The sequence below is a fragment of the Ammospiza caudacuta genome, chromosome 13 (genome assembly GCF_027887145.1).
Source record: "Ammospiza caudacuta isolate bAmmCau1 chromosome 13, bAmmCau1.pri, whole genome shotgun sequence".
NCBI classification, from domain to species: Eukaryota; Metazoa; Chordata; class Aves; order Passeriformes; family Passerellidae; genus Ammospiza; species Ammospiza caudacuta.
This window is the reverse complement of record NC_080605.1, coordinates 8,842,015-8,869,543: the sequence shown is the minus strand read 5'-3', so window position 1 is coordinate 8,869,543 and position 27,529 is coordinate 8,842,015. Positions and strand designations below refer to the sequence as shown.

The window sequence follows — 27,529 nt, the reverse complement described above, 5'->3', positions numbered from 1 at the left end:
CCTTCTAACCCCCACTGGGTACCATATCTTTAGTTCTGGCATTTACATTTCAAAGAAACACATGCACAGTCATCTCTGGCAAAGGAGTATCACCACTGGGAAGAACACAGCTAGAAGCAGACCTGGGCATGCCCAGAATTTCCTTCCTTCTTCATGTACTGTCTGAAGATGAAGTAAAATATCAAAATGCAACTGTTATTCTCAACACTGTTGACTTTTAAAGTCCCTACTGCATTGCAGAATTTTACTGGGTAGCTGCATTTTACTAAGTTCTTTAGTGACTCACTAAGTGGCCCTCAATGTCTAAGCCATGAGAAAACAAATTATCATTGCATTATTTATTATCACTTTTAGGAAGCTCTTGGAGCAGAGGCTATTTCTCTCTGAAGATCTGCAAACTGCCTATCACATACTGGGTACCCCAAATAGTTGTAAAAGTGCTTTTCTGCTAAGACACTTCCTGATGAGTCACAGAGTGCCTGCAGAACAAAGCCTCATCTTCTTCAAAGTGCTCAGCTGTGGCATATTAAAACTGACTGGTTTGAAGAATCAAAGCAAGAGGAATCAGATGGGCTGACTCAACACAGGCCCCTCCTGAGGGCACCCCAAAAGGGCCAGCAGCCCCCAGGTTCTGTCACATTCATAATCCCATGATGAAGAACAAACAAAGAAACCAGCAACAAAGGACATCACTGAGCTTTCATTATGTCACAGGAACATGGCAAGTGCTGCACTGTGAGCAATGAAAGTCTCCTTATGAATGAACCAACATCAGGCACATGGATTACCTTGGAAACAGGAAATAGTAGCAAACTGAGGGGATAGCAGCATTTGGATAGAACTAGAAAAGCATTGTTCAGTTCTGAACCTGGAGTGAATCTTAAGTTAAATACTTCATCTCTTATGCTTCAGTAACAAATTCACAATGCTGAACAAGGAACTTCTCAAATATACATTCCTCATACAAAAAAAAAAGGCTGAAACACATCTTTGAGCTAGACATTTCCACAGTTCTTACCTGTTTAACTCAAGGAGGTCCCTACACACAGACATGTACATATCTTGCTGTCTCATTCACTACAGATTTGAATTACCATGTTTCAAGCATTCCCCATCCCTGGTCACTCATTCCTGCTGTGCATTTAATCCAAATACAGAAGCACATGGAATCATAGAATCATTAAAGGGCCTTTACAGTCAGAGTCCAACAATTGAGCCAGCACCCCTAAACCCACTGAACCCTGTCCTTAAATGTCACATCTGCACATCTTTTAAATATCTTCAGGGATGGTGTATCAACCACACAAAAAGAAAAAAAAAACACAAAAAAACCCCCCAAAAAACCCAAAACCAACAAAAAAACCCCAAAACCCTCATTCTTATAGCTCTTAGGAGCTCCAAATACAAAAAATATTAATATATTGCAGTTGAAATTACTTTAAAGGAATAAAAAAGCAGATTCATTCTTGCCTTCCTGGCACAACTTAAAACTCGAGACACATACCTTTTTATTAGCAGTTATTGATATTTACATTTTATCTATCATTTTCACTGCATCACTTAATTTGAAGGCAAACGCTCATCACTTCCTCAAAACTGAAGATGTTATAATTTCCTTCTAAAAGCAATCCTCCATCAGTTCAGAAAATGTACACACACTGAATATTTTCTTTGCACTTTAGCTGCAATATTAGAGGAGCATGCATAGCACCTAGATGACAATTTTTCAGTACAAATGTAATAACAGCAGGCTGATGCTGACCTGGTTGGAGAACCTCATGCTGACGTTGCGCTGGTCCTGGGGAGCCACGTAGCGGCCAATGGGGTCCAGATCTTTAGGGCTCACTAATTTATCAGCTGAAAGGAAATGAGGATAGAAATGCAGAATGACTTCAGTACTTTCTGCAGCTTTTGTGAAGACATGTCAACTTTTGTGTTGTAGTTGGTTCTGCTTTGTTTTAGATCAATGATTCATAAAAGCACATTTTGAAAAATTTAGAATTCTATTAATTTTAAAATGGATGACTCAGGCTTTGTTCTTGCCACAGCTAATTACCGCACTGTGGTATAAAAACCCAAGCCTTTATTTGCTCACAGGGATATGTTAATAGATGATATGCAGACACCAGACTCCACAACATAAGTCACTTAAAAAGCCCTTAATCCACAACCATGGAATTATTCTAGAGCATTAACTATGAACTCAATAACCAGAAAAACAGCCTCTCTCTCAAGGTAATCACATGACTTGAATCCTGGAAAGAACAAGAGATATCAAAGGTGCCTCTCAATAGGTTAATTCAGGAAGAAATTGTGAAAAAAATTTTTTTTTAAATATTTGAAATCTAGCAGTTGCTACATGGAGTTCTTTTACATGGGGGAGAAAAATCCCACTAAACCTAAACCCCCAGTATTTTAACCTTCTCCTGAAAAAGCACTCCAATAAAAATACACAAGTAAAAACTTTCAACAAATTCCTTGAATACAGGTTCATAATCTAGTATGAGCTATTATACCCTTAAAATAAGCTTTCTTCTACCAAAATTGTATTTTGACAGGAAACTGTCCAAACTTGATCTAATTTCTAACACAGAGTAAGTCACAATATATCAACAGACTAATATAAAACTTAAGCTAACTGCTAGTGAATATTCATCACCATTATCACAAGTATAAATGTGCTGGACAGCAAAAGCAGGTTCTTTTGTTAGCTCCCTATCTACATCAGCAGCAGCTGACAACATTTAATCCATTTAGTTTACAAAAATATTGCTAAAATTCTTAGTTCTAGGTAGCACTGAATCCACAGAACAAGATATAAGAAGTCTAAGGAAAAACAACACAAAAGGAGCTACTACACAAAAGACTGAGTGAATTTTCAGTTGCATGAAACAGCTAAATACCAGGGACTCCTTTCCCTTGCTCCAAAATGGGGACCTTAACATAAAGGTTTTACAAACCTCATCCAAAGCAAGAAGGAAATTCTGTGGAAAACAGCATCACCACCTGCAAAACACATGCTTTTTTCCTTCATAAACAGTTTTTTCAGTTGCAGAAATGTGCCCTCCAACAGTGACACACAGGCACTTTCACTCTGTTACTCAGCATTTGTAAGCAGGATCAAGATTTTGACTTCCCTGTTCCTGTTTGCCCCTCTGTGGGAGGGTAAGAATTGACTCAGGCTCACGTTGCTGCATTCAGAAATATTTGCACCTCGATAGGCAGAGCCCAGGCCCAGAGACAGCAGCAAAGGCTACAAAGGTGGTACTGTGTGCTGCCTACACAGCACGAGCAAGGAGGCTGAACAAACACAGATTAATTGATACCCTGGAGGCAACACAATGATTTCTGAATGGATAATGAAATGGGAAACCAATACCTTCCCAGATATCAAAGTATTTGGAGCCAGGCTTCCACTTAATTAGCAACCACCAACAAGCAAAGTAAGACACACAAACACTTTCACCAAGGACAAGATTGTTATTCCAGTAGGTTTTCACCAGTAAGGAGCAAAATTGAATGCACCAAACTCTAAATTAGCAGGAATAAATGGAGTCCCTGATATAACAACCTCTGATGAACACCTTGCTGTAAGATCTCCAAAAACTATGAGAGAAGCAGGGAAAAATTGCTATGAAATTTTGCATATTTTGGAAAAAAAAATAAAAAAATAAAAAAAATAAAAAAGCAGTGTGTAAGAATGCTCAGCAAAGAACTGAAACACAAGAATGTTTATGTTACACAAACAACAGCTAGCAAACTATAAATAGAACTTATTAACCAGCATTCTGCAGGTACAGAAACACACAAAGATCAGTACAAGATCAATACTAGCTGAACTTCTACAGCAACCTACACACACACTGGAGGATTACTTGGCTAATACTCTTATAAGATAAATTATTGTTTTAATTATTAGTGAGATTGCCTGCATTTACTTTGAAGCGTTGGCAAAAAGAGGAATTTTGCAAGCAAAACCAAACAGGTGGAGTACCAGACAGACTCTGTCCCTCTATACCCAAAGATACATCCACTCTTCTTGCCAACTGCTGAATTTTTAAACTCCTCTTAAATTTCTCTCATTTTTATTACCAACAACCTGTTTCCCTTCTGTGCTAACAGAAAAATAGTTTCCAGAACCCCATCTACCGATTACTAGGTAACTGCTGATCATGTTAAAATAAAGTAATATATATTTCTCCTGAAAGAAATACTAAAGGAGAAACCCAACTGTGAAGATTTTTCTGGATTAAACATTCTTTTTGCATTAGCCTATAAAATCATTCCAAGTGAGACTGAGAGTTTGTGACTGAAAATCACCAAAACAACCTTCACTGGTCAAACTTTGACACACACATTCAATAGCTCATACAATTGAAAAAGCGTAAAAATAACACAGATGAATGAATCATTGCCTTTCTCTGAGACTGCAACGACTCAAAGTTTCAACTTGTCTTGCTTAAGCAGTCAATAATTGGAATTAAATGCTATAAATCATTTACAATGTAATGTTAGTTCATAGGTGTTTGCATGAGGAGAGGAGGGTTAAGGGGAGGAGTATTGCAGTTGGGGCGATGATTTTTAGTGTATCTGTACAGTGATGAAGCTGATACACTTAACCCAGAAAGCATCACATTAATATACTCTGTCATGAAGAAAAGGAAATAGGAGGGAAAGCCAGAAAAAAAAGAAAACTCATCATGTTTAGGTTTTCAGTACTCCATGAAATATTCCACTAAGCTGTATAGTACGCAGCATAAAACCAAGAAGACTGCAAAGCAATTTTTATCTGTCCCAGATAAAGGCAATGCCAGTTTGGATTGAGGAGGAAGGCAGGCCAAAGGGGCAGGAGGCGGCTCTCACCCAGCAGCTTGGCAATGATGTACACGGCCTGGCCCCACAGGAACAGCTTCCCGTCCCGCCCGTTGTTGCTGGGGAAGCGCCGCTGGCTGCCCGGGCTCCTCTGCTCCGCCTCCACAAAGTCAGCAGGCACGTAGTAATACTTGGGGACAACAGGGCACCCTGGGGACAGCAAGCACAGCCAGAGGGTAAACATCACTGCCAGGACTCGACTGCAGTGCCCTAAGAAAGCTGAAGTGGATCCAGACCAGGAAATCTTGCACCCCAGTAACAGTTTGAACAGAGATTGTCATTTGTGTTATCTCAGTGAGCAATCCCAGGGCAATGTTAAACTACTTTGGATTTCACCAGACATTTCCTCAGAATTTCTTCCCAGAACAGGTATGTTGTCTGCGCAGCACCTTCTGTGCCAACTGAAACTAACAGAAGTCACCTGAAGGAAAAAGCAGAAAGCCTTAACCAAAAGCCATGAAAGCTGGGTCCCAGTGAAACACTCAGGGTGCTGTGCCCCCAGTTAACACAGGCTCAGTATCAGACAACTCTTTCTAACTAAAACTCCTGCTCAAAAAAGAGTCAACTTGGTTTTGGATCATTTTATTCATCAAATGTTTAAAATGATTCTTGAAACACCATGAAACAAAATGGCATAACTTCTCTACTAAAGATACGTACCTTGTACCTAGAATTATGCCACAGGTATTGCTGATCATTTTAAACTTTATTTCAGAACTTTTTAAGTGGACATGCATCAGGAATTTAGAGACATGATTACAAATGACTGACCTAATTATATGAAATTGAAAAGCAAATTAATATGCTTCCTGCATAATTAAATTCCACCTTAATATTGCTCTACTCTTGAACTAATTCGGATAAACAACAGGTGATAAACAGAATAAAGCTGCAGTGTCTTACTATTTGCTTAGGAAAAAATCAAATTACTGGGAAGAAGCAGAGAAAAAATGGAAAAGCAATAGTTATTAGAGATATTAGATTCAAATGAGTGAGGCACCAAACAACACCCAGAAATTTTAAGATGTGACATTTGTGATGACATGCAACAAAAGGAACCACAAGATTAATTTAGTGTGCACGAACCTTCACATACTCATTATTAATCAGAAAAAAGTGACAACCAGCAAGAAAAATTTGCTACACAATGCAAATTTGGTAAGGGAATGTTTGACTGCCTTACAGAAATTAGTTCACTTCAAAAAGTTTGAAGAACAAGGCATATTCTGCATGCACTTGTGTAACTGTAGCACAGATTTAAGAACAGGTGACTTAAGTGCTGAGTTTTAAAATTGGATTGTTCTGTTCTCAGGCCATTTCTTTTCCTCCCACTCAAACTTATGGCCTTTTTCTTTTTTTAACTGAAGTTTGGATGGCTGTGCCTGTAGGCCACCACTAGCCTTTTCTGCAGTGCCACAAAAATTCTGAAGTGCTCAATTTAAATACGAGAACATTTATAATAAAATTATTATGTAGCCACTTTCCCAGCTCTAAGGTAGAAACAATTTCACATGCATATACCAAATTATTTTTTAGAGCTTGCAAAATTAAGTGACAATGAATGATGAGAGTAATTCTCAGCTGGGTCCAGGTGGGACATTGAGACAATCTGACTGCTGGTAGTTAATATTTGCCTGAAAAGGAGAAGTGAACTTTGTAAACAATGAAGCAGAGGTGAAGGAGGGGAGGAACGAGTGGGCACAGTGTAAATCTTACTTTAGGATCACATAAATTGTGATAATTAAAGTAACATTTCTCTGGGAAAATGCTACTGATTTTTCCAGAAAAATGTTACCTTTATTATCACAATTTATGATGCAATATATCTACATAAAAGGTAATTTTAGAATTAGTATTTTTCCACTAGGAAACATGTTGATGCCCTTACTTCTCATTTGTTCTGACCACAATATACATTAGGAAAGCAATTAATACATTAATAGGTAAGTCAGGATTTTTACAATTTCAGGTCAATAAAAAGCTACAATTGTTTCAGAAGAACAATTTCCAGATAATACCTTCAGGTGTATGTTGAAGCAAAGGGTCCAGAAGATCCTGATATTCCTTTACTTGTGTAGGATTTCCTCTAAAAATGCCTAAAATTAACCAAACAATAATTGATTTAATGGAAGAAATAATTTTTCCATGACCTCAAGGTTCATAAAATAGGAATAAAAAAAAAACAAAACAGTGTTTACTTTTCAAAACTAACTATTAAGTACCTAGACAGTAAATAGCTCACAAAAAGGAAAAGACTGAGCTGTAGATCACAACAGTCAACTCCCTGATGCTGCTTTTGGGGAGACACTGATATGTTAGGGACTACCAGTTCCTTAAAAGCTGTTTTAGCAGAACTTCCCAAGATGAATCTGATGAATGCTAGCATGAGTAATGTTCAGTTCATGGAAAGTTCTTAAATGAAAACACATATTAACAATACAAACCCCATTTCTGTTCATCAAAGAAAATATTGATCTATTTGACAAGCAAGGTGATGTTTTAAAGCAGAATATTTTTTAACATTCAAAGAGGAACAAGCTAGATGAAAACTTGGCATTATGAATCTTATACTAATATTTCCTTCTTCAACTATCAATTTTTTTTTCTTTCCATGGCTCTTCAACACTCCATCCAAACTCAAAGTTTAACAAGTATTGCTCACCATACTTTCAAATCTTCCTGAGTATATACACAGGAATATTTACAGCTATCAAGAGACACAAATGCAATCAAAGTTTGCACACAAAAAGGTGTGTGACATGTGACACACTGAGCATTTCCAAACACTTGAGGATACTCATGACATAGGAGCAATGTCTGCTCCTTCCACATCCTTGTCTTTTTGCCATTGCTGCACTTCATATTTTGCATTAAGGAAGTTTGTGGATTTGGAGATATTTGCACAAAATCTACCAACAGAAATGTTCTGTTTCCTAAAAGTGTGGTCCAGGCAAAAAGGACAAGGACAATATGTGTAAAGTATATAATTTTTAGGGTTTTTTGGATACAAGAAGCGTAAAATGCTTTTTTTATTCTTTTGTTAAGCTCAGTTGAAGATGATTATCTTTTTGTTCTCAAAACTGCAAGTGGGCAGCATTAAATGTCAGTGCCTTTCTCCTCAGTTTTGGGCCTCACTCTTTGAAAAATGTCAAATATTTCTTTAGAAATATCAATTGTGAAACCTTATTATATCTTCAAACACAACATTTTAATCTGTGGGTGGCCACTGAGCAGTTGGGGCTGATGGAAGATTTCTGTGCCACTCACTGTCTTCATCTGCAAACTATTCAACATGCTAGAAAAGATGGACAGATTTTAATCCATTAAAAAATCTTTTTGACAATTGTAACCCTACTCATGTTCTTATTCAGACTTCTGTTCTATGCAAGTTCCAGCTTCCATCCTGAGATCACCCCTTGAGCTCCTTTGGTGTGTCTCCCGTGCTCACGTCAAGACCGACGGAGTGTCATTTTTGTTGGTTTTGTTTTGATGTTTTTATTTTGTTTTATTATTCAATCAGACTGACTATGTGAAAAATTGTGGCTAGAAGGAAATGAAACCTTTCCTGGTTGCCTTTCTTCTCTTCTGAATTCTGATTGAATTGCCACACAATGCTCAACTTGAGAAGCCCTGGTGCACATTGAGTGTGGCAGTGTGCTCTCCCTCCCTTTTCTTTCCCGTCCTGCTGTGAAGTTCTGATACATCTGAAAGTTTTTCAGGCTTAAAAGGCAATGCAGGACAATGCCACAGACTGAAGCTTTTAACACATCCTTACCAAGTTATATTCTAAAAACAGTTCACATTAGAAATGCTGAAATATAGCGGGTTGGGATGCTTGGGGTTTTGTGAGCCAGGAGGCAGAACTCTCACTGAGATATTTAGTGCCACTGCATTATGGTTTATTTTGGCAGGACAGGAAAGTAATTTTGTATCTTTCCTCTAAAAGCTCATTTCTCTTATGCCTTTAAGGAACAGGAATGTAAAACTATACTTACCATCAATTATCATGAAAATAAAAAAAATAGGGAATTCACACTCAATGCCATCAAAAAGCTGCAAAGAAGAAAAATTCATCAGACATTTCATAATTTTCATTTAAGTAAATATATATCTGAATAATCCTGCAGAGTAATTTCCTAGCAACAAAAGGCAAACTTGAATGCAAAAATATTTTAGTACATTTAGTATCAGTTAATTCTATGGGCACTTTAACTGTGCCTTTACATCTGCTGTGGCTTTTTCTCAAGCAGACTATTTAAATAATCTACTTTTCATTTTTTAGAGAGAAGCTATGGGGGAAAATATAAATAAATTTTCATTTAGATAACCTTAACTGATAAATACTGTGATCAAAAGCAAAATTGTTTTCCACACACTCAAACTGTAGTCAGCTGTGAAATTAAATTAAATGATAAATAATTTCCTTATTTGTTATGTGAAATCAACTGTACCCTAAATGTAAATGAAAGCACATTCATTACAAAACAAGCCAATGACTCAATGCTGACTTAGCAATCTCTGAAAACTGCAGATGCAAATTCCAGCAGGCACCTCCTTGCCTTGGAGGCTTTGGGAGCCCCTGAGCAGTGTGGCTGCAGGGGCTCAGGGGGGCAGGATTTACCTTGATCTCTGCTGGTTTGTAGTAACGCCGTGTCCTGTCCTCCAGCGCCGTCCTGTAGCCATCCCTCAGAAACCTCTTAAACCCATATTTGCCTTTCAACTTCCTAATAATTTTATCTAGTGTTTGACCAAACAGAACCTCATCATCCAAAGCAAATCCAGGATAACTAAGGCAGGGCAGAAGAGCTGCATCAGTATTCTGTAGGAGAGTGAGAAATGACATTATGAATTTAATTAGATCTCTGACAATTATTTGATGCACAAACAAAGACTGTTTAACTTACTAAGTGAAATATACATTTGGAACATTATCTTATCAAAATCGTAGTGCTAATATAGGAAATAGTGTGCAAAATAAGACTTCTTAGGAAGTATCAAGATAAACTACAAACCAAATGTGCAGATATACAATTTAGAAGATAACTAATTTAATTCAGAATGTCACCTGTTTTACAGCTGATAATGTGCAGGCACATTTGAAAACATAAAACTTTGTGTTTTGGGACTTTTTTGTTTGTTTTTTAAATACATTCTCCAGATTATTCCTGGAGAAAACACAAACATTTGGGTATCATATGCTCAAAAAGAAGCACAAGTATTTCATAAAGGTGCAATGCTGAGAAGTATCTGTGATTAAATTGTCATTTTTGAACAGCTTTTTCAGAAACATTCTTAGGGTGCTGGAACAAACAAGCCTATCTGATTTACAATTAAGAAGATAAGGGAATAATTCCAGGAAAAAATAAGAGAAACCTTCTCAGGAACCATGCAGATCGCTCATGAATTACAAACACTAGAAAAATTACTAATTAGTGCATCACCTCTACAGGTAAGCTTCCAAAAACACACAAAAAGTATCATTTTCTGCTGATATAGTCAGGATACTTAACTATTTAAAATTTCAGCCAATATGACTGAAATTAACCCAACAAAGGAAGAAAAGAACACAAAGATTTGTATGGGAGAAGTTATAAAATCAGCTTCTATTGGAATATTTCAAGTCTCCAGCAAATAACAAACAGCAAGAGCTCAAAAAGACCATTTGACTATAGAAAAAGCAGCTGACAGTGCCTTTTATTTAAATTATCCAGCACTACAACTCTGCTATAATTCTTCTACACAATAAGTAAACTATTAATGTTTCAGATTAATAGCCTGTTTCATGAACAAAACTGCTATTATATTCCAGAATGAATAAAAAAAGCAGAACCCTATTATCACTCATTTTAAATTACAGATTCTCTACCACCACATTTACCTTTGATGGTAGCACTGAACTAGATGTTTTTTTAGCTAATCTATATTTATGTCATTTAGATTTACTCACTAAGGAAATACATTTGTAACGGTAGTTTATAACAACAAGAAATTGTTCATATTCAGCAATTTATGATAAGCCAAGCTTAAAGGCTTTTTTCCTAGACAAAAGAAAGAATTAAAGCTAAAACAAAGGGTTTCAAAAGTGCAGACACTGTGTATAGTGGAAACTAGGCCAAAAGAAAAACAAATCCCCAAGGCTGAAAATCTCACTTAAGTTATTTCAAATTTTATTTTAAAATTGTCTGGAAAGCTACCAAGAGGTTACCATTTTAATCTAACTATTAAAAAAATAAAGAAGATCATATTAATTCCATATTAACTACAACGCAGTGACACTTAACAAGCAGAACTTTAACAGCTTCCCAGCAAATTTCACATTTATCAAGCAGATCAGAAGGTCATATGCACTTGTTTCCCCCACACTCTGCTGAGGTGAATTTCTTTAATGACTTACATGAGACCTTGACTCCCGGGGCAGCAGCGAGCACAGGGTCTGTCTGTTCCGGTTATGGGCATCGAAATCCACAAATATGACAGACCAAGAGCAGCCCTGGAACACAACATTGCATTGTTTAGGCAAAGGGAAGAAGCTTGGTGCATCCTGCTGAAACACTGCTCCTGTGTTTCATTTAGGTTATGTTGTCGTTGCTGAAAATTCTAATCAGAAAACACAGCACAACATCAAGTTGAAAATATTTTGATTTTTCAATATATTGAAGTATAGCCAAAATTAGATGGCTTTATCACTGATTAGTAATTATATGATTCATTCAAGCTGTTAACTCTTCTATTAATATTTAAAAAATGAGGCCTCTATTAAGGACAAACAAAAAAGAGTAGTTGTTCTTCCCTGTGAACACAGGAAATGTTCTAAACAGTGATGCTGAATATTTCATTACAAGTCAGTTAGAACACAAAATATTGGATATTCAGCACAGGTACTGCTTTGGAAAAGGACTTTCATAGCAAATAAAAATAGTCTGCTTTTCAGTTATTGTAAGGTTTGCATTATCAACATTTATTCCTTGGTAAAATTCACTTCCTAATAAAATCAGTAATTTCACACTGTATTTCTCTGTCAACTTCCTGATACTTCCTGAAACACTAAATTCCCCTGGCTGAGACAGAGTTTAAATAGAATCAATATAATTTAGAACCATTACCAGGAGGCAACTTCTTCTTCAGGTTTGTTAATGAATAGGTATCTTCATAAGTGTTGCAACTGATAATGAATTTCAGAACGTGAATCTCAGTCAATGTGAATTCATTCCACTAATGGTCATAAATCCTAGAAATTTTCATAAATCCACCAAATTTCTCCTAAACAGCAGCCAATTTTTTTGTATACAACTTTCCTAGGAAGACTGTTCCAGAGCCCACCATTCTAATTATTAAAAATTTCAATTTCCAGTGAAGTTTCTACATAAATACCTCACCACCCTTCTTTGTGTGCCAGTACCAACATCCACTAAGATGCTTCTCCAAAGGGTTTTATTCTTACTTATACTTTACTGCACTCTAATTATATATAGTTATCATAAAAATGCACAGCTTTTGCTTTACTAGGGTAAACAAAACCCCAATTTTTTCCACTGTCCCCATGGGAAATAATCTGTTTTCTCAGTCATTCTAGCAAGATACACACTGACTAGTGCTGCAATAAGAATGTCCACAAAAAATAAATCACATTGGCTTTGATGGTTTTAACTTTCTTCTTAATCCAGGTTCTGATTATTCACAATTCTCTAAACTTACCTACAAACCCTGAACACAACCTGCCTCCACATGCAGTTCCAGGGAAGGATCCTCTGGGGGTTCAGGAGCAGCCTCATTTGCATTCCCTAAACCCACAAGCACCTTGTTTGACAAATGAACTATTTTTCACTTCTCTAAAGACTGTAAACTTCCGGAGTAAGAACACTGTACAGAGACTTGATTTATGAAAAAAAAAAAACAATTTAAAAATTGTTTTTGCCCAACCCAGTAGAGGGCATGCAGCTCATACACAAACAACTCTGCCCAGGTCAGGCTTCAATGTACTGCTCTTGCTGTGAGCAGGGCACCCCAGCAGTGATTTCTGCAGGCTGTACCTGTGCAGCTGCAGGTGCAAACAAATCTCTTGAGGGGCTCAAGGGGATTTCTCAAAGCCACTGGAACACAGCTGGAGCTAAGCACAAAGGCAAACTCTGCATAGACTGAAGGTCAAAATGGGTTCTGTTAATGCCAGGTACAGATCTCAGAAATAAACTCTCAAACAATCTCTCAAAGCATTTAAATGGGTCTTGCTTCAGCAATTTATTCATCCTTTTTAGAATTCAGCAAAAAAAAAACTGAAAAAAACCCCAACAGCCACATATACTGGTGCTTGAAACTATTGGGAAGGTAAAGATTATAGATAAATGTCATTTCTGAAAGAATAACAATGCATATACAGTGTGTGGTCATTACTAAAGATCCTTACTACTCCTAGTTCTGAACACCTGACATCAGCTTTTAGAATGCATGGCATCTCTCTCCCATATATACATTTTCTAAACCATTAATTTGGAAGATTTTAGCTACAGACTACTGTATAGCACCAAAGACAAAGATGCACACAGAAGGGGAACCCACAGCAGATATAAAAGTCTCAGAAAAGGCTTGCTTCCCTAATTGATCCAAGCCAAATAAAGGATGAGAAAAGACTTCACAGATATGCAACACACTGAAATTAAAAACAGGTTAAAAAGTGGGATTATATAAAAGCAGCTTGTTTAAAGTCTTGATCAAAAGGCACATGAAGGAAGCAGACAAAAGGAAGGTAATGCTTGAAGGGGGAAGTATATTCTAGTATCAGCAACAGATACAGTTCTGAAGGAAAAAAACATTTTGGCAACAAAATTCTTTTTTAGACTAAGCTACAACCACTTTAGAATTTTTCTAAGGAAAAATCTCAAGTGATTCTTGATAGAAAGGGCACTAATGATTTTATCAGATAAATTCTGTACCTGAAACAGCAGCAAGCAGTTTGCTGACTTTCTTTAAAGCTGGACTCCAACAAACTGTGCTAGACACTTCTAAATATCCTCTGATCTACCTGGTAAATCATTAATGCTAACAACAAAGGAGGGAAACAAACACTTCTATTACCTGATTTCCAAAGAGATTGAAACCATTAATTGCTTCTAAAGCTGCTTTTGCCAGTCCCACGGAGCTGAGGAGAAAGCAAAACAAAACCCAGAGGTATCACAATTCAAGCCCAGGCTAAAACTTGACACACTTGATAGCTTTGAGTGCCAGGACCTTTTCTTGATTTGAATTTCACGCTTAACCTTTATGTTACTAAAATGATGATGCAGCAGATTTGGGGTTGGTTTGGTGGTAGGTTGGGTTTTTTTCTCTGAAGTACTACCCAGCATTTTTATTTGTCTTCAAATGTCAGAGAGCATCTCATAAATGAACTTTTGTTCTCACCTTGCTATCAGACATTGGCATTATGCATTTCAAGGTCTTGCTAATAGCACAGAGACAGAAGATTTAATTCAGCACAATTTTTCAAACCAGCTCTCGAGCATTAAACTTTAAAGACTGATTTCTAGCTTTCAATATAATAAAAGAGCTCATCAATCTGAACTCACAACAGAAGGATTTTCTGATGTCAACCATATAGTGACACATCTTTAATTTCATTCATCAAAGAAAACAGGACCCAGAAATTCCATCAACAATTCCACTCACATTTTAAGACACTATGGATTAAAATCACTAATAATTATATAATTAAAAATATCAAATTATATATTAAAATTATTTATTAACCCTTATGTAAATGCCACAGTACAAATAAAATACATTTTAACAAAGTTTTCAACATTTTCATTTAAAAAGTGTCCTTTTCTATTTACCTTGTGAGAATTATTAAAAAAAGTGAAGGAGCATTCTTTTCCTTTCAGTTTCACTTCTCTTTTTCTTAGTTTTTAAGATTACATAATTATAGATAAATATTCAGATAATAAGCACTAACTCACACTTCTATGTAAGAGGTGTTGTGACTGTATTGACAAACAACATCATCATCGAGCCCCCCACCAAAAAATTGACAACAATTAAATTGTCAGAAATCTGCTAACAGGGACTGCTTCAATCCTTATTTTTCTATACTCCATGCAGCACTCTGGGATGGAAGCAAACATTTTACCTTACTCTAAATAAACTGATTTTTACTATCTAGTATTGTAAAATATGTAATTTCAAATGATTACAAACAAATTAATATTTTTAATATGGGGTCTAATTATGATTACACAAGAAATACTGAAAAGAATGAAAATAATTCAATGCAGTTCAAGAATTTGGTTTTTTAAGTATTATTTTACCTGTGTTAGTTCTAATATTAGAAATACTTTGTACTGTTTTCACACTTTATCATTTACAAACCCCCATGTTCCTCTCTGAAACACTGCCAGGAATGATTCTCCTGGGCTCCAGTTCTAATTGCTCAACAAGAGAAGGCTGAAGCAGCCTAACCACAGCCTGCTCTGAGCAGCTGCCTCTGCCTGGTGCCCTCTGATGCTGAAAGCTTTGAGAGCTGCAGAATGAGATGAAGAAATAAACTGAACTCAGAAGAGCTGGGAATGTAATTATTTTTCTGGCTTTGTTTCATACCTAAAAAAAAAAAAAAAGGTAATTGTTCTAAAAATTGCTTTATTCTAATTATCACCTAGCCATTGACCAAATAAATTGGTATGATGACTCAGAACTTTTCAGACGAATTCAGTATTATCAAACTGCATATACAGAAGGTAAAAATCAGAGAAATCTTGCACACTTGAGGTTGTATCACATGTTAAAATCTCATATTTTCCTTTCAAGTAACAGTCCTAATATCAACATGATCTATTTTCAGAGTGAGAAAAATCTCACTGATAAAAGGTAGAGAAGTAATAAATGTTCAGTTGGTATTCAGATAACGTAAAACTACTCAACCTGTCTGCAAAATAGGCTGATACTGCTTGAATGACATTCAAGACAAACATGTATTCCTTCCTTGAAATCATCTCTGCTTTGCAGACTCAATCATTATTCTACAATAATAGTAGTAAAAAATTTAGTAATTTACTGTAATTTATCAGCATTTTTCTATCTCTAGTTATTGAAAGCCCCTGGAAACTTCATTATTCTCACAATTACTTGCCAGTGACCATATAAACATCCCAACATTGTCAATCACTCTCTTCACCACACACACAAGTACTACTTAAATTATCAAAAGTTTTATTGGGTAAATGACAGGAGGAAGTCCTTTAAAAGAAAAAAGAAGTCTGAAGAGCCTTTGTATCAAGTGTGTCTTTACAAGAGTGAACAATCACAGCACAGCACTCTTCAGGACTGTGATCACACTTCACACTCATTTCATTGCTACTGATTAATGCCTTCCTGTTGGGAAAATTGCTAAAGAGGTTCTGTAATAAACATTATGCTTATGTGTTTATATAGAAAATACATTCCTCAGACTCTACAATTTAGTAACAAAAGAAATGGAGTGTCTTAACTGAATGGATGAATGGCAAAATGTATTTTAATAAATGTGTTGCTTCCTCCACTCATTAAGCCACTATGAATAGACCATACTGACCTGTGGGACTCTGCCTGGAGAAAAAGGAGATGGGCACAAAGCAAAACCTCACCCAAACCCTCTTCAAACAGTCCTCTAAAAATGTGACAGGATGATGAAGTCATTGGCCAGAAGGGACATATGGAACTTATCTAGCCCAACACACAACCTCACTTGAAGCCCAATATCTAACCAAGACCAATTTAAGTAAACCACAGCCTATACTAGACAAGTCTCACAAACCTCCAGGGATGGTGACTCTGCTTTGAGCATCCTGCTCTTTCCTTCTCTGTGCTTCCAATGAAAAGGTTTCTTCTTCATGTCCCCACTGAACTTCACCAGGTGCAATTCTCAGACCTTACTGGAGCTGCCAGTTATTTTAGTGTGTCAAGGATTATCAAGAGCAGCCTTGCAATCATAATGCTGCTGCAAGGTAACATTTGACCTTGAGCCATATTTAGGGCAGGGCAAGATGAGACTAACCTAGAGAAACCACTTCCAGCTTGCTAAAAGAGATTTACTAAACACACTTAAACAACATTCATAATTCTCATTACTTTTTAATTGTTGGATTCAACCCCTCAGTAAAATACCTAAGGGCAAACACTAAAACTTGCACATTTTTAGCAAATGTAAATCAAAATACACCTTCAAGTACATCCATCCTTAATCCTCCTCCTATTCAATTTCTTGCCTCTATCTGAATGCTGTGCATTTCAACTGGAACATCAAGCAGATGTGAAAAATAAGCAAATGAGAAAAAAGTTTCTACATCACTAATAATTTTGTAACTCTATAACCCAAAAAAGAACAAGGAGGGACAGCACTACAGCAATGTGCTATATACCCCAGAGAAGAGCATGACTGAGGCCCTGCAGCTCCACATTTGGGATATGAGGATGCTGCTTTGGTGATTTCCTGATTCTCAGGGTGCATATGGGAGGTGTCAGAGGCACTTTGCACAGCTCCTCAGCAATGCCTGCACAGCAGCTGGATCAAACAGCTACAGGACAAATTCATTTCTGTCAAGTTCAGCCGTATGGGAAGGGATCACACTACAATAAAAGCTGTTACAAATCTTGCCTTTGAACCAATAAAAGACATCAATTTGCATACATCAGTGCAGACGTGCTCCACAGAGTGTTCTGCTATTTATCATTTATCACAAGTGTTTGGAGCTGTACTAAGAGACTGTGAAGGCTTAAAATATCTGCATCTTTTAACATGGGCCATAATGTGCAGCTATTATTCACAGACTTCCAACTGTAAAATATCTTCTTTGAACAGAAAGCCTCTTTCAATAAAACACAAGAATTACCTACTTATTCTGAAAGCAAACACAGCCTGTATGGAGATTTCCATCCCAGAATTTAAGGGTCAGGAGTGCACCATTCTTAACACTGCCCCTGAAGAGAGCACTTTGGGGTCCCTAATCACAGGAGACCCCCATATAGCATTTGTGAGTAGACCTGATATTCATAATTGCTTCATCAATTTGAAACAAAAGGGGATTTTATAGCTCTCTTTGGTAGATACAATTGGAACATAAAGTATAAAGAACATTTCAGTGTACACAGAGCTTTCCTCAATATCTAAAAATGCCTTTTGATGCATGTTGCCATCCCATTTTTCCTGATTTATGAGAACCAGGGAAATTGCCTACCAGCTTTCCACAGCAAAGCAGAGTATCCACATGTACACCAAGGGTGATAAATAGAGGCAATACTTGTTTCTGATGACCAAAGTCTACTTCTTCAATTAGGACCAAGCTCTGTGCTTCCCCTTATGCTAGCTCAATGATCTGTTAGATTGGCCCAGTCCATCTCACTAAACTTTACCCTTAGAAAAACCAACCTATAAATGTCAGCCTAGATTAAGATAAAACAACATGCCCATTTCCATCTGTTTAAAAGATGCTCAGTTGTCCCTGAAGAAAATTCACATATTGAATAGCCAGGATGCTGAAAACAGGAGACACAGGAGTTTCAGTGCTCCTTTTGCACATTTTTACAAGGTGAGATCTGGAAAGAAGCATTTGTTTCTCTATGTAGTCATGTAGTCTGGCATTTGACAATTTTACAGACACAGTAGGAGAAAAGAAAATCAGCAAAGTCATAAAGCAGATTATATAACAACTCTTTTTTTTTTTTTTTAGCTCTCATATTGATTAAAAGGTTCTATAAAAGCCCTGAAAAACAGCCCTACATTAATAGTTTTGCTGCAAGGACATGTAAGTATATCTAAAGGTTAAAATATACATGCCTGCATGTGCGCTAAGAAAAATAATTCATTCTCAAATGACAAGACAGATTTCTTTGGCAATATTGAAGGCTGGAAGAAATGTGTATTCTTTACAAGCCCTTGATAATAAAGATGATCAATAATGTTTTCAAAATCCAAAGATATCCAAGCTATAGCCATTTTTATGATTATTAAAACCTCAGAAGTCCAAAGGTGAAGGAAACAATAGTAACACTGGAATAATCAAGTTGTCAGATTACAGATTTGATCCTTCAAGGCAGAGAGCACATGAGTGATTCCACTGAGGTGAGCAGGACAAGTCCAGCATTAAAATGCTCCCAGGATTGCTCCCTGTCCCTGACAGGACTCAGAACTTGCAGCATCTGAAGAACCTGGAAAAGAGCTTGGCCCTAGGCTGCTCTCCAGTGTACAGCATCTCCTTCCCACCACAGTGTAGAAGAGAAAATCTAATCTCATGATTCCACACCTTTTTAAAGCAGGATAATCCTAACCAGTTTTTTGAATATGATTCCAATCCCAGTGCACATGCCTAAAGACCCTGAGCTGCTCTGAACACAAGTTTCAGAATTATATACATGCAGCTGCACATAATTACTGGAATTTGAATACTCAAATAGCTAAGCATCCATGTGGTTATTTCAGCATGCATATCATGATGAAATTATCCTCACATTTTCCCAAAATACATCCCTCAGTCTTTAGAGAACCTTAATCTAGTTCAAGCAGTATTTTCATGCATTATTATTTATAGCTTACCCATTATGAATTCTTTCCATTGATTTACTTGCCCTGGCTAACAGAGCTGCATTTGCTCACCCACCTTGAGTGCAGCTCTGGACAGCCATTGTTGTACTTGCTGCCTCTCTCCCACACACCAAAGTCTGGCACACGATAGGCTCTCTCCACACAAAACACAAGGTTCTGGATAAAGGACACCTACAGGGAAGAAAAGTGACTGAAGGAAAATGAAAGCACATCTTTTCTGTCTTTTTCCAAAAGATAAACTTGCTATTCCTTGTAACTGTTCTTTCCATCCTTTTCTGTCTCAACTCAAAGGATGGTGTTGTCAAGTTCAAATATTCTCCTTAAAACCAGTTTTTAACCACAATATGTTAAGAGCTGTCCCAACTGATGTGTGAATTTACAGAGAAGTTGCAACAAAGGCAGGGATAAAAATGATTTCATATTGAAGACACATATTTGAAGAGCTCCAAAAAGCTCTTCAAAAAAGTGATAGCCAAAAAGGTGATATTTTGATATTTTCAAAAAAAATTATACTAACAACATCAGAAACAAAACCAAAATTAGAACACAGAAATCCTGGTGCTTTTTCTTAATTCATTTTAAGAGAACTAATATGCCAAAGTTTTATTAAATAAGCTCCAGATAACATATATTTATGCAGATTCAAACACACTCCTTTGTAAACATAAATAAAACTCTAAGCCAATTTATTATAATTAAAATCTCTTCTTGGACCAACACATTTCAACTGAATACCAAAGTACTGAAGGTATTTAAGATGTATTCAACTATAGCTGGGAACTTATTTAAACAGATAATTTTTCCTGATTTACACTGTTCAAAGAGACATTTGGAGTTGCTTGACTGTAGAAAAATGAAATTGAACATAAGTTTTATAGTTCACTTTAAAGAGTCCACAGATTGGAGCTTAGAGAAAATGTAACCACAAGCACAAGATTTACACTGGTTCATCTCCAAAGCAGGGATTTTATCCCCTCCCATCCAAATTATTCTAGGGGACTGTGGAAAAGAAAATACTGCAATGGCTAAAAGTAAAACCTTACTGAGGAACTACAGAGAAGCATCCACTTTGGGTTTTTTTTTTCCAATGAGCTATGTAACAAAACCCCAATCTTTTACTGAAAGGTATTTGCCTGTACACCTTTGTTTTGCCTTTTTTCTCCATTTTTCTTTAAATTTTAAAAATTTACTATTTCAGATTTACTCTTTATATTTTTATATTTACTCTTTTATCTCATACCAATATTATAATTCTAGACACACTGGTCTGTCTTTATTTAATGTCTCTGCTAAAATGTCACTATGAGGTTCACAATTATCTGCACACTAGATCTGGTCATAGTTACTGCTTCCAAGAAACCTCTGTCTCACTCTTCAGCTATGCCCAGTATATTCATCCCTGTAATTTAGCATTTCCTTGTATTAAAATGAACTTTCTCTGAATGAAGCCAAACACCCAAATATTACGAGTGTGGCTTTTCCCATGCTCTATCAGTAACTGAAATTTCTAAGAAGAAGCAAATAGCACCACATAGAATTAGCCATAGAAACCCAACAGAAAGTGCAGGTCTGTGGTAAAAAAATCTGAGTATGAATGTCCATAGTGCAGAGATTTAGAGGGGACAGTTGCTAGGATAAGGACATCCTGGCAAGGAAGAGGAGAATATCCACTGATGGAGAGTCTATAAACATGCACTTCTTCTGCAGAATCTGTAATTAAATGCAAACATCTGGAGGATAACATAAATTATATATCAAGCTAATTAAATCCTTAATTATATACATTTGCCTCCTCACAGATATAAAGGCAGTTCAGAGGAAATAATATAGGCCTATCATATGATCTAAGAAAGAAAGAAGGCATGTTGCAAAATTTAGTTTTGTAATTATGTAAAAAAATAGATTACTGAAGATATATGTTATACAAAAATAATGCAAATTCACTATTAGTGGAAAAATCTTTCTTTTTAATAGTAGTACTGCAAGCACATTTAAGCTTTTTAAGGCAATACAGCAGCAACTATCAAACAGAACAGAGTAAATTTAAACAAATCCAGATTAAGAAAATTGGAGAAAAGAAGAATTAAAAAAGTATGTACATCTGTGCTTTCTATTCCAGTTTCAAAACATAACCTCATTTAAGAGCAGGCCAGCAGGTTGTCCTGACATGACTTGTACTCAAGCCAAGGCTATTATTATCTTATTTACAGAGGAGTTAACACTCTCTAGAAACATCCCTTACTATGATATAAAATTCTTTTATTTTCAATTAAAGATACAGCAAAAATTCTTAACACTCATATTCATATTGTTTGAAGAAAGCCCTGCAGCTTCCCTGAAAATTAACCCCAGTATTTATTACACTGAATTTTCATTGGACAGGGTGAACTGACAGAGTTTGAAATATTGTGAAAAGTGAGAGCAATGTAAGTAGAGGTTAACTGTCCTAACATGTTGGAAGTCTGATCTTTTAATTCTTGACATTGCAGCTATCAGAAATAGCAGAGAACTATAAAACTTTCAATGTCATGTTACATTTACTCTTTGCACATCTAACACTTTTTTAGCTATTATTTCACTATCCATTCATTCCATTACTTTTTCTGAGTTCCACTCAAAGCACAGAATACCTGCAGCATATTTTCAGAACAATTAATTTGCAGTTGGTAATGAAATAAAAGCCAGAAAAAACAGAAACAATTTGAAGCATGTTTTAGGACAGGAAATCAATTTGTACCTCATCTGTGTTGTAGATAATCTGCAGCCCCGAAGAGATCATCTCAACCAAATAGAGAAGAAATAATGACAAAGCATTGATCTGGAGCAATTAAACACAGAAAGGAAACTGTAATTAACTTTATGTTCATTGGAGTCATGTAAACAAAATAAACATGGTATAATTCACTAGCAAAGATGGTCCCACTATAACACACTACTGCTTCTAAAAAAGTCTGCATCTAATGATGTGGAAACAATCAATAGGAAAAGGTGGCACAAACAAGCCTTGTCTTCTAGAACCTCTGATGTTTTATGACTTTTAAATTTCAAACTGTGCTAGCAAAATGTTCTCCCTTAGGCACATGCTTTGACCCACAGGTAATCACTTTGTCCCAAGCTGTTTTCATGTTTCCATACATGACAACTCACTAGCCAGTGGGTTACCAGAAAGGCAAGCAGCACATTGAATAGTGCACAGCACACCCAGAAAGCAAATCCCTTCTGCCCTGGTGGGAATTTTGGCATTATCAGCTGACAGGAGGAGAATTACAACATTCAGATATGATCAGATATTGAAAAACTATATTTTTAGTACCCATAAGCTGCATTTATTGTAAACAGTAATTACCTTCAGCAGCTGAGCATCATCATGTCAACTCACTGAGGAATCAAAGGAAACTGCTGGTTTGGTTTTTATTACAGAACTTTCCTATACTTGAGAATTTCTATAACTTCAATAGAGAAACTAAGCTTATCACAGTATGAGGTATAAAATAACAATCTCATTACATGAAATTTAAAGAAACCATCTAGAACAAAAAAAAGTGGACTCTTATCTGGAACATAGCAGATCAAAAATTCGGTCCAAATTCTAAAAATCTATAAATATTTAAAGACAATTGACTCTAGTGTCTTAATACAAACTGAAAAGCACCAAATACAGCAGTAAGGGCTAGATAACATATTCAAGTTTCCCAGCTGAGCCCTCTCAGTTACTCTGTACTCTTGTCTCCACAGAGCTGAAAACCCTCTAATTCTTGAGGTATGCAGATGACAGATGGCAATGTGCATTCATGTTTATGGGAAGGGTTGAGCTGCCACAAAAAGCAGACTCTAAACTGTCATACAGTGCTCCCCAGGTCCCCAGATTGTCTCCTCTCATAGATAAAACATGTGCCTTTTCATGAAATTTCCCACAGTCCAAAATGCTAACTTAAGATAACTCCATAAAGCATTTTCCCCAGAACATACAATTTCTGAATCCAACACATTCACTGTACAAACTATTTAAGTAATACTGTCACCATGAAATGAAATAATCATCAACCCACTGTGTCAGTTCTGAATAATTTCACTAGCAATTTCTGAGCTAGAAGTTGTGTGCAGACTTATGGAATGCAAAATAACAAGATCATGAAAGGAAAGGTGGGTCTGAAAGTAAAGAGAATGGGAAATAAAAGGAGTAAAGATTAAAACTCTGGAAAATGAGAGACAACAAAACAATCAGTTATGCAATTAGTCTGACTAGGAACCACTATGCAAAGCAGGGAACAATTCCTAACTGCTGTCAATGTGCATTAAATGAATGAAAATTGCTCAAAATGATGGAAAATGAAACTGGGAATATTCACCATAAGATTACTCTAAATCTTTCACTTTCCTGACCACAACATTCTTTTGCCAGGATTATTTATTGACAGCCATCTGTTGGTTTCAAAAAGAAGCAACTCTGCAAACAACCAACCATCTACTTCTACAATCTCGCAGTTATCTCAGTCCCTTCTGACCAAAGCACATCATTCAGTTATGTTTCAAAACACTCTGTCTTTTTCAGCAGAAGATGCAAAAGGAAACTGACTCACTTTTACCACACACAGCACATCTAACACAAATCTAACCAAACTGAGACAGCTGCATGGAAGAATGGAAGACAATATTATTAAAAAATCAGCCAAACTTGGATTTACAACAGGATGGATGTGTTACCTGAAGGTGTCCATACTCCTCATGGGAGAAGACCTCATCTCCAGTTTGTGCATTGAACACAGAATGCAGACATGCAGATGGTTTGGGGTCTTGTTTAAATTTCTGAACCTAAAGGTGAATGAAAGGCAAAACATAAAAGCAAAGGCAATAATTTCAGTATGTTTGGCAACCACAAATTCACCATATACCTTATTTAAATTATTATTACTATTGTTATTATTTCCAAACTAAAAATTTTTTTAATTTGACCACTATGTAAACCTTATCATCAACAGTGTATTTTCAGAACAATTAGTTTATAGCTGGTAATTAAATGAAACCAAGATAACTCCATAACTCTTTAAGTCACACTTTGCTCTCCAACAAATTTTAAAATTTTATAACCATCATTGCCAGTACCTGATCCACATTTCACAGTATTGTCATCATTGATGCTACCTTCATAAGATTTTCTTCTCTACCAACAAAACACAGCACGTGCCTCAGAACAAGCAAACAAGTACTGTATTGGAGTCTGCTCTACAAATACATTTAATAGACTTCAGGTCATGACTCACATTGGCAATAGAATGCAACATCTGCATTTTTGCTAAAAGCAGCAGCATTTGCTCAAGTCATGTCTTAAACAAATGGAACTAAAAAATATCTTCCTTTTATGAGGCCACACAGTCTCTCAGAATAAAGTCCAGCTTGACTTCTGTCTGTTGGCTACCAGAAACTGTTTATTACTACACTGTAGGAAGAGAAAAACATCTGTAGTAAACAAGGCAAAAGCAGACAGGCAGTGTGCCAGCAGTGGGACACCTCTGGTAATTTAATGCTCATTATTCTTATCTGGCACTCCTCACCCCAGAACAAAAACTGCACATCAAAGAGAAAAACAACAGCTTAAATGTAACAAGATCAATTTAGGTCAAGATTATTTAAAGATATGAGACTCTCAAGAAGCAATCCAACCCCTCAGAAAATATATGTCAGCATAGATACAAGTGGCAATACAATACTTGCTCATTATTACTGCTACTGATACCCCATACCTGTGGGCTTCCCATTTCAGATTGTGTGCTCAGCTGTGAGGGAAGCTATGGACTTACACAAAAACTATTTCTAATAATACAGTTAAAAGTCAGTGACCTGAAAATTCAAATAACCACATGGAATATGTGTGATCTGCTGCTGACCAATATGCAAAATTTATCCACCACACCAAATTTTAATAAGAAGGCCTGAATATTCAGAGTATATTCACAAGAGAATTAAGGGCTGACTAAATCGACTGTGTTGCAACATAAGTAGACTACTCTGTTTCCTTACTCATTTTGGAAACGTGTGCCCTTCTGAAGTTATGTCATTACGTAAAATAGTGCTGGAAAATGTCTGCTAAAGAAACCAAGCAAAAAATTAAAATGATCACCTAGGTAAGGAGAACAACTACAAACACAATAACCAAGACAACAGTGCAAAAAAAACCTCTCCAGCCTTAACAAAAAGTACTTCTACATCTTTCCAATTAATCACTATAAAAAGACATAAAATCCCCCACAAGTACTAATGGTGTAATATTTGAATGGGACAAATAACTGCAAAATGAACACAAAGAAGTTTCAAGCGTACCCTGCACTTTCCTACCCAAAATGTTCACACATACACCCTAAATTGATGCTGCCACAACAACGAAGCAGCTGCTCTGTTAGGGGCACCCTAGCACTGAGAATTTGCTGTGTATTTAGGATTTGTCTCCCAGCTGAATGAATCCCTGGAGGGAGGCAAGGCTGTGCCCACAGCAGTCTCACCTTATCGGCCTGGCGCATGTAGCAGTAGAGAATTCCCCTCATGCACTTGATGGCAGAGTGCTCCAGCTCGTGGGTCCTGCCCTTGTCATCATCAATGCGCCTGCACAGGGAGAGAACTCACAGACAAACTGCAAATGCAGCACTGGGGGGAAAGGGAGACATTGGTGCTTGGGGGTATGAAGTATTTAACTAACGCTGGTGCAGAGTGGTGCCCTCACTCATATCTACGTATTTACAGCCCTAGCCATCCTTCCTCATTAATAAAAATCATAATAAAAATAAGAAAAGGGTTTTTGTCTGGCAACTTACACAAGCATTCCTCTTTCGAAATTTAAGAATTAAAAAAAAGTCCTTCTTGATAATCTAACATCCAGTCCCTTGCAAATAAATGATTCTTAGGACCAGCAACAATGCTGCCAATGCCCTGAACTCTCCTGCTAGATTTAAAAGTATCCCGAGTACAATTTGCCAGAAGAAGCTCTATTTTTAGTAGCAGGCATTAATTCCACTGCAAAAAATGCTGGCACCAATTACATTATATGAAAACATGTTTACTAACCTAAAGAAGAGTGACATTTTTAACCTAACACCTTCATAAATATTTTTACTGAGATTTGGAAATGCACCATTCCCTATGGGTTTACAAATCTATTTTTGATAAAGCTTCATCTTTTATAACTTTCCCAGGGAGCTGAATAAGAGAGGGGTGACCTGGCAGAGACATGAGGGTAGAAGTTATTCACCTGTAAGCAAGGGCCAGTGCCCAGGCACAGGCAGCACAGTAAAGGCTGTCATGGACTTTTGCCCTTTGGTTACTCCCAAAAGTCTTGGTAGGGAACAGACCTGTGGTTGGGCTTTGATAGACCAGCAACGTTGATTTAACTGCAAAAAGGAAAAATAAAAAAGATTGTTAACAACATTTGTATTTCTTCCAGATTCTAAACAGATTTCCAGGAACAGATCAAGGTGTAAACAACCTGTTAGAGCATGCACAAGATAAAATAAGGGAAAGAAAAGTAAGAAGTAACACACACAAAACTTGTTACATTGTTTTTTTCAGACAAATTAGCCCTTTTTACACAAAAACCCAGCAGTATTCAAAATTATTTCTATGACTGTTCTAGCACAACCCACTTTGTACAGAATTTCTACAAAGCAACCCAGTAACTTCCTTTCTATGAAAACAGAAGAAAAAAGTGACTACAGTATGTCAACTGCCCCCCAGTCAATTAAATGCTTAAACTCTCCAGAAATCTACATTCATAAAAATTACATTTTTAACTCAGGCCTGATGATTGTATCAATACTTATATAAGTAGAGGGGAGTAAGCAAGGAGAAAGGACAACTACAATTATTTAACTCAGTACCTTGATATGAAAATAGATTAAGACAGGAATTTTCAGGTTGCCAAAACCAAAAATACATTATGGCACCATTAATAACAAAAAAGAACTGCCAGACTGTTCCAAGTACTACACAAAAGCTTTTGTCCATTTAAATTTTTCCTCAGCTGGACCTGGTCAATGCTACAATCCTAAGCTACCCCTTTATCCAAAATAATTCTAAATTCAATCTTACAGCTGAACTGGAATTTCAACA

General features: G+C 36.5%; 1 protein-coding gene across 2 annotated transcripts in view; it reads right to left on the bottom strand.

The window, feature by feature from the left end:
* PHKB (phosphorylase kinase regulatory subunit beta) overlaps positions 1-27,529 on the bottom strand; it is a 66,420-nt gene that overhangs the window by 29,938 nt on the left and 8,953 nt on the right. For both annotated transcript variants that reach the window (XM_058813297.1, XM_058813298.1), the window contains exons 3-14: positions 26,673-26,811; positions 25,930-26,029; positions 24,137-24,244; positions 22,170-22,250; positions 19,488-19,603; positions 13,942-14,005; positions 11,267-11,362; positions 9,494-9,691; positions 8,868-8,925; positions 6,891-6,968; positions 4,864-5,022; positions 1,763-1,857 (exon numbers count right to left, since the gene is read on the bottom strand). In XM_058813297.1, coding sequence (XP_058669280.1) covers positions 1,763-1,857; positions 4,864-5,022; positions 6,891-6,968; positions 8,868-8,925; positions 9,494-9,691; positions 11,267-11,362; positions 13,942-14,005; positions 19,488-19,603; positions 22,170-22,250; positions 24,137-24,244; positions 25,930-26,029; positions 26,673-26,811 — 1,292 coding nt within the window. The remainder of the gene's footprint in view (positions 1-1,762; positions 1,858-4,863; positions 5,023-6,890; positions 6,969-8,867; positions 8,926-9,493; positions 9,692-11,266; positions 11,363-13,941; positions 14,006-19,487; positions 19,604-22,169; positions 22,251-24,136; positions 24,245-25,929; positions 26,030-26,672; positions 26,812-27,529) is intronic.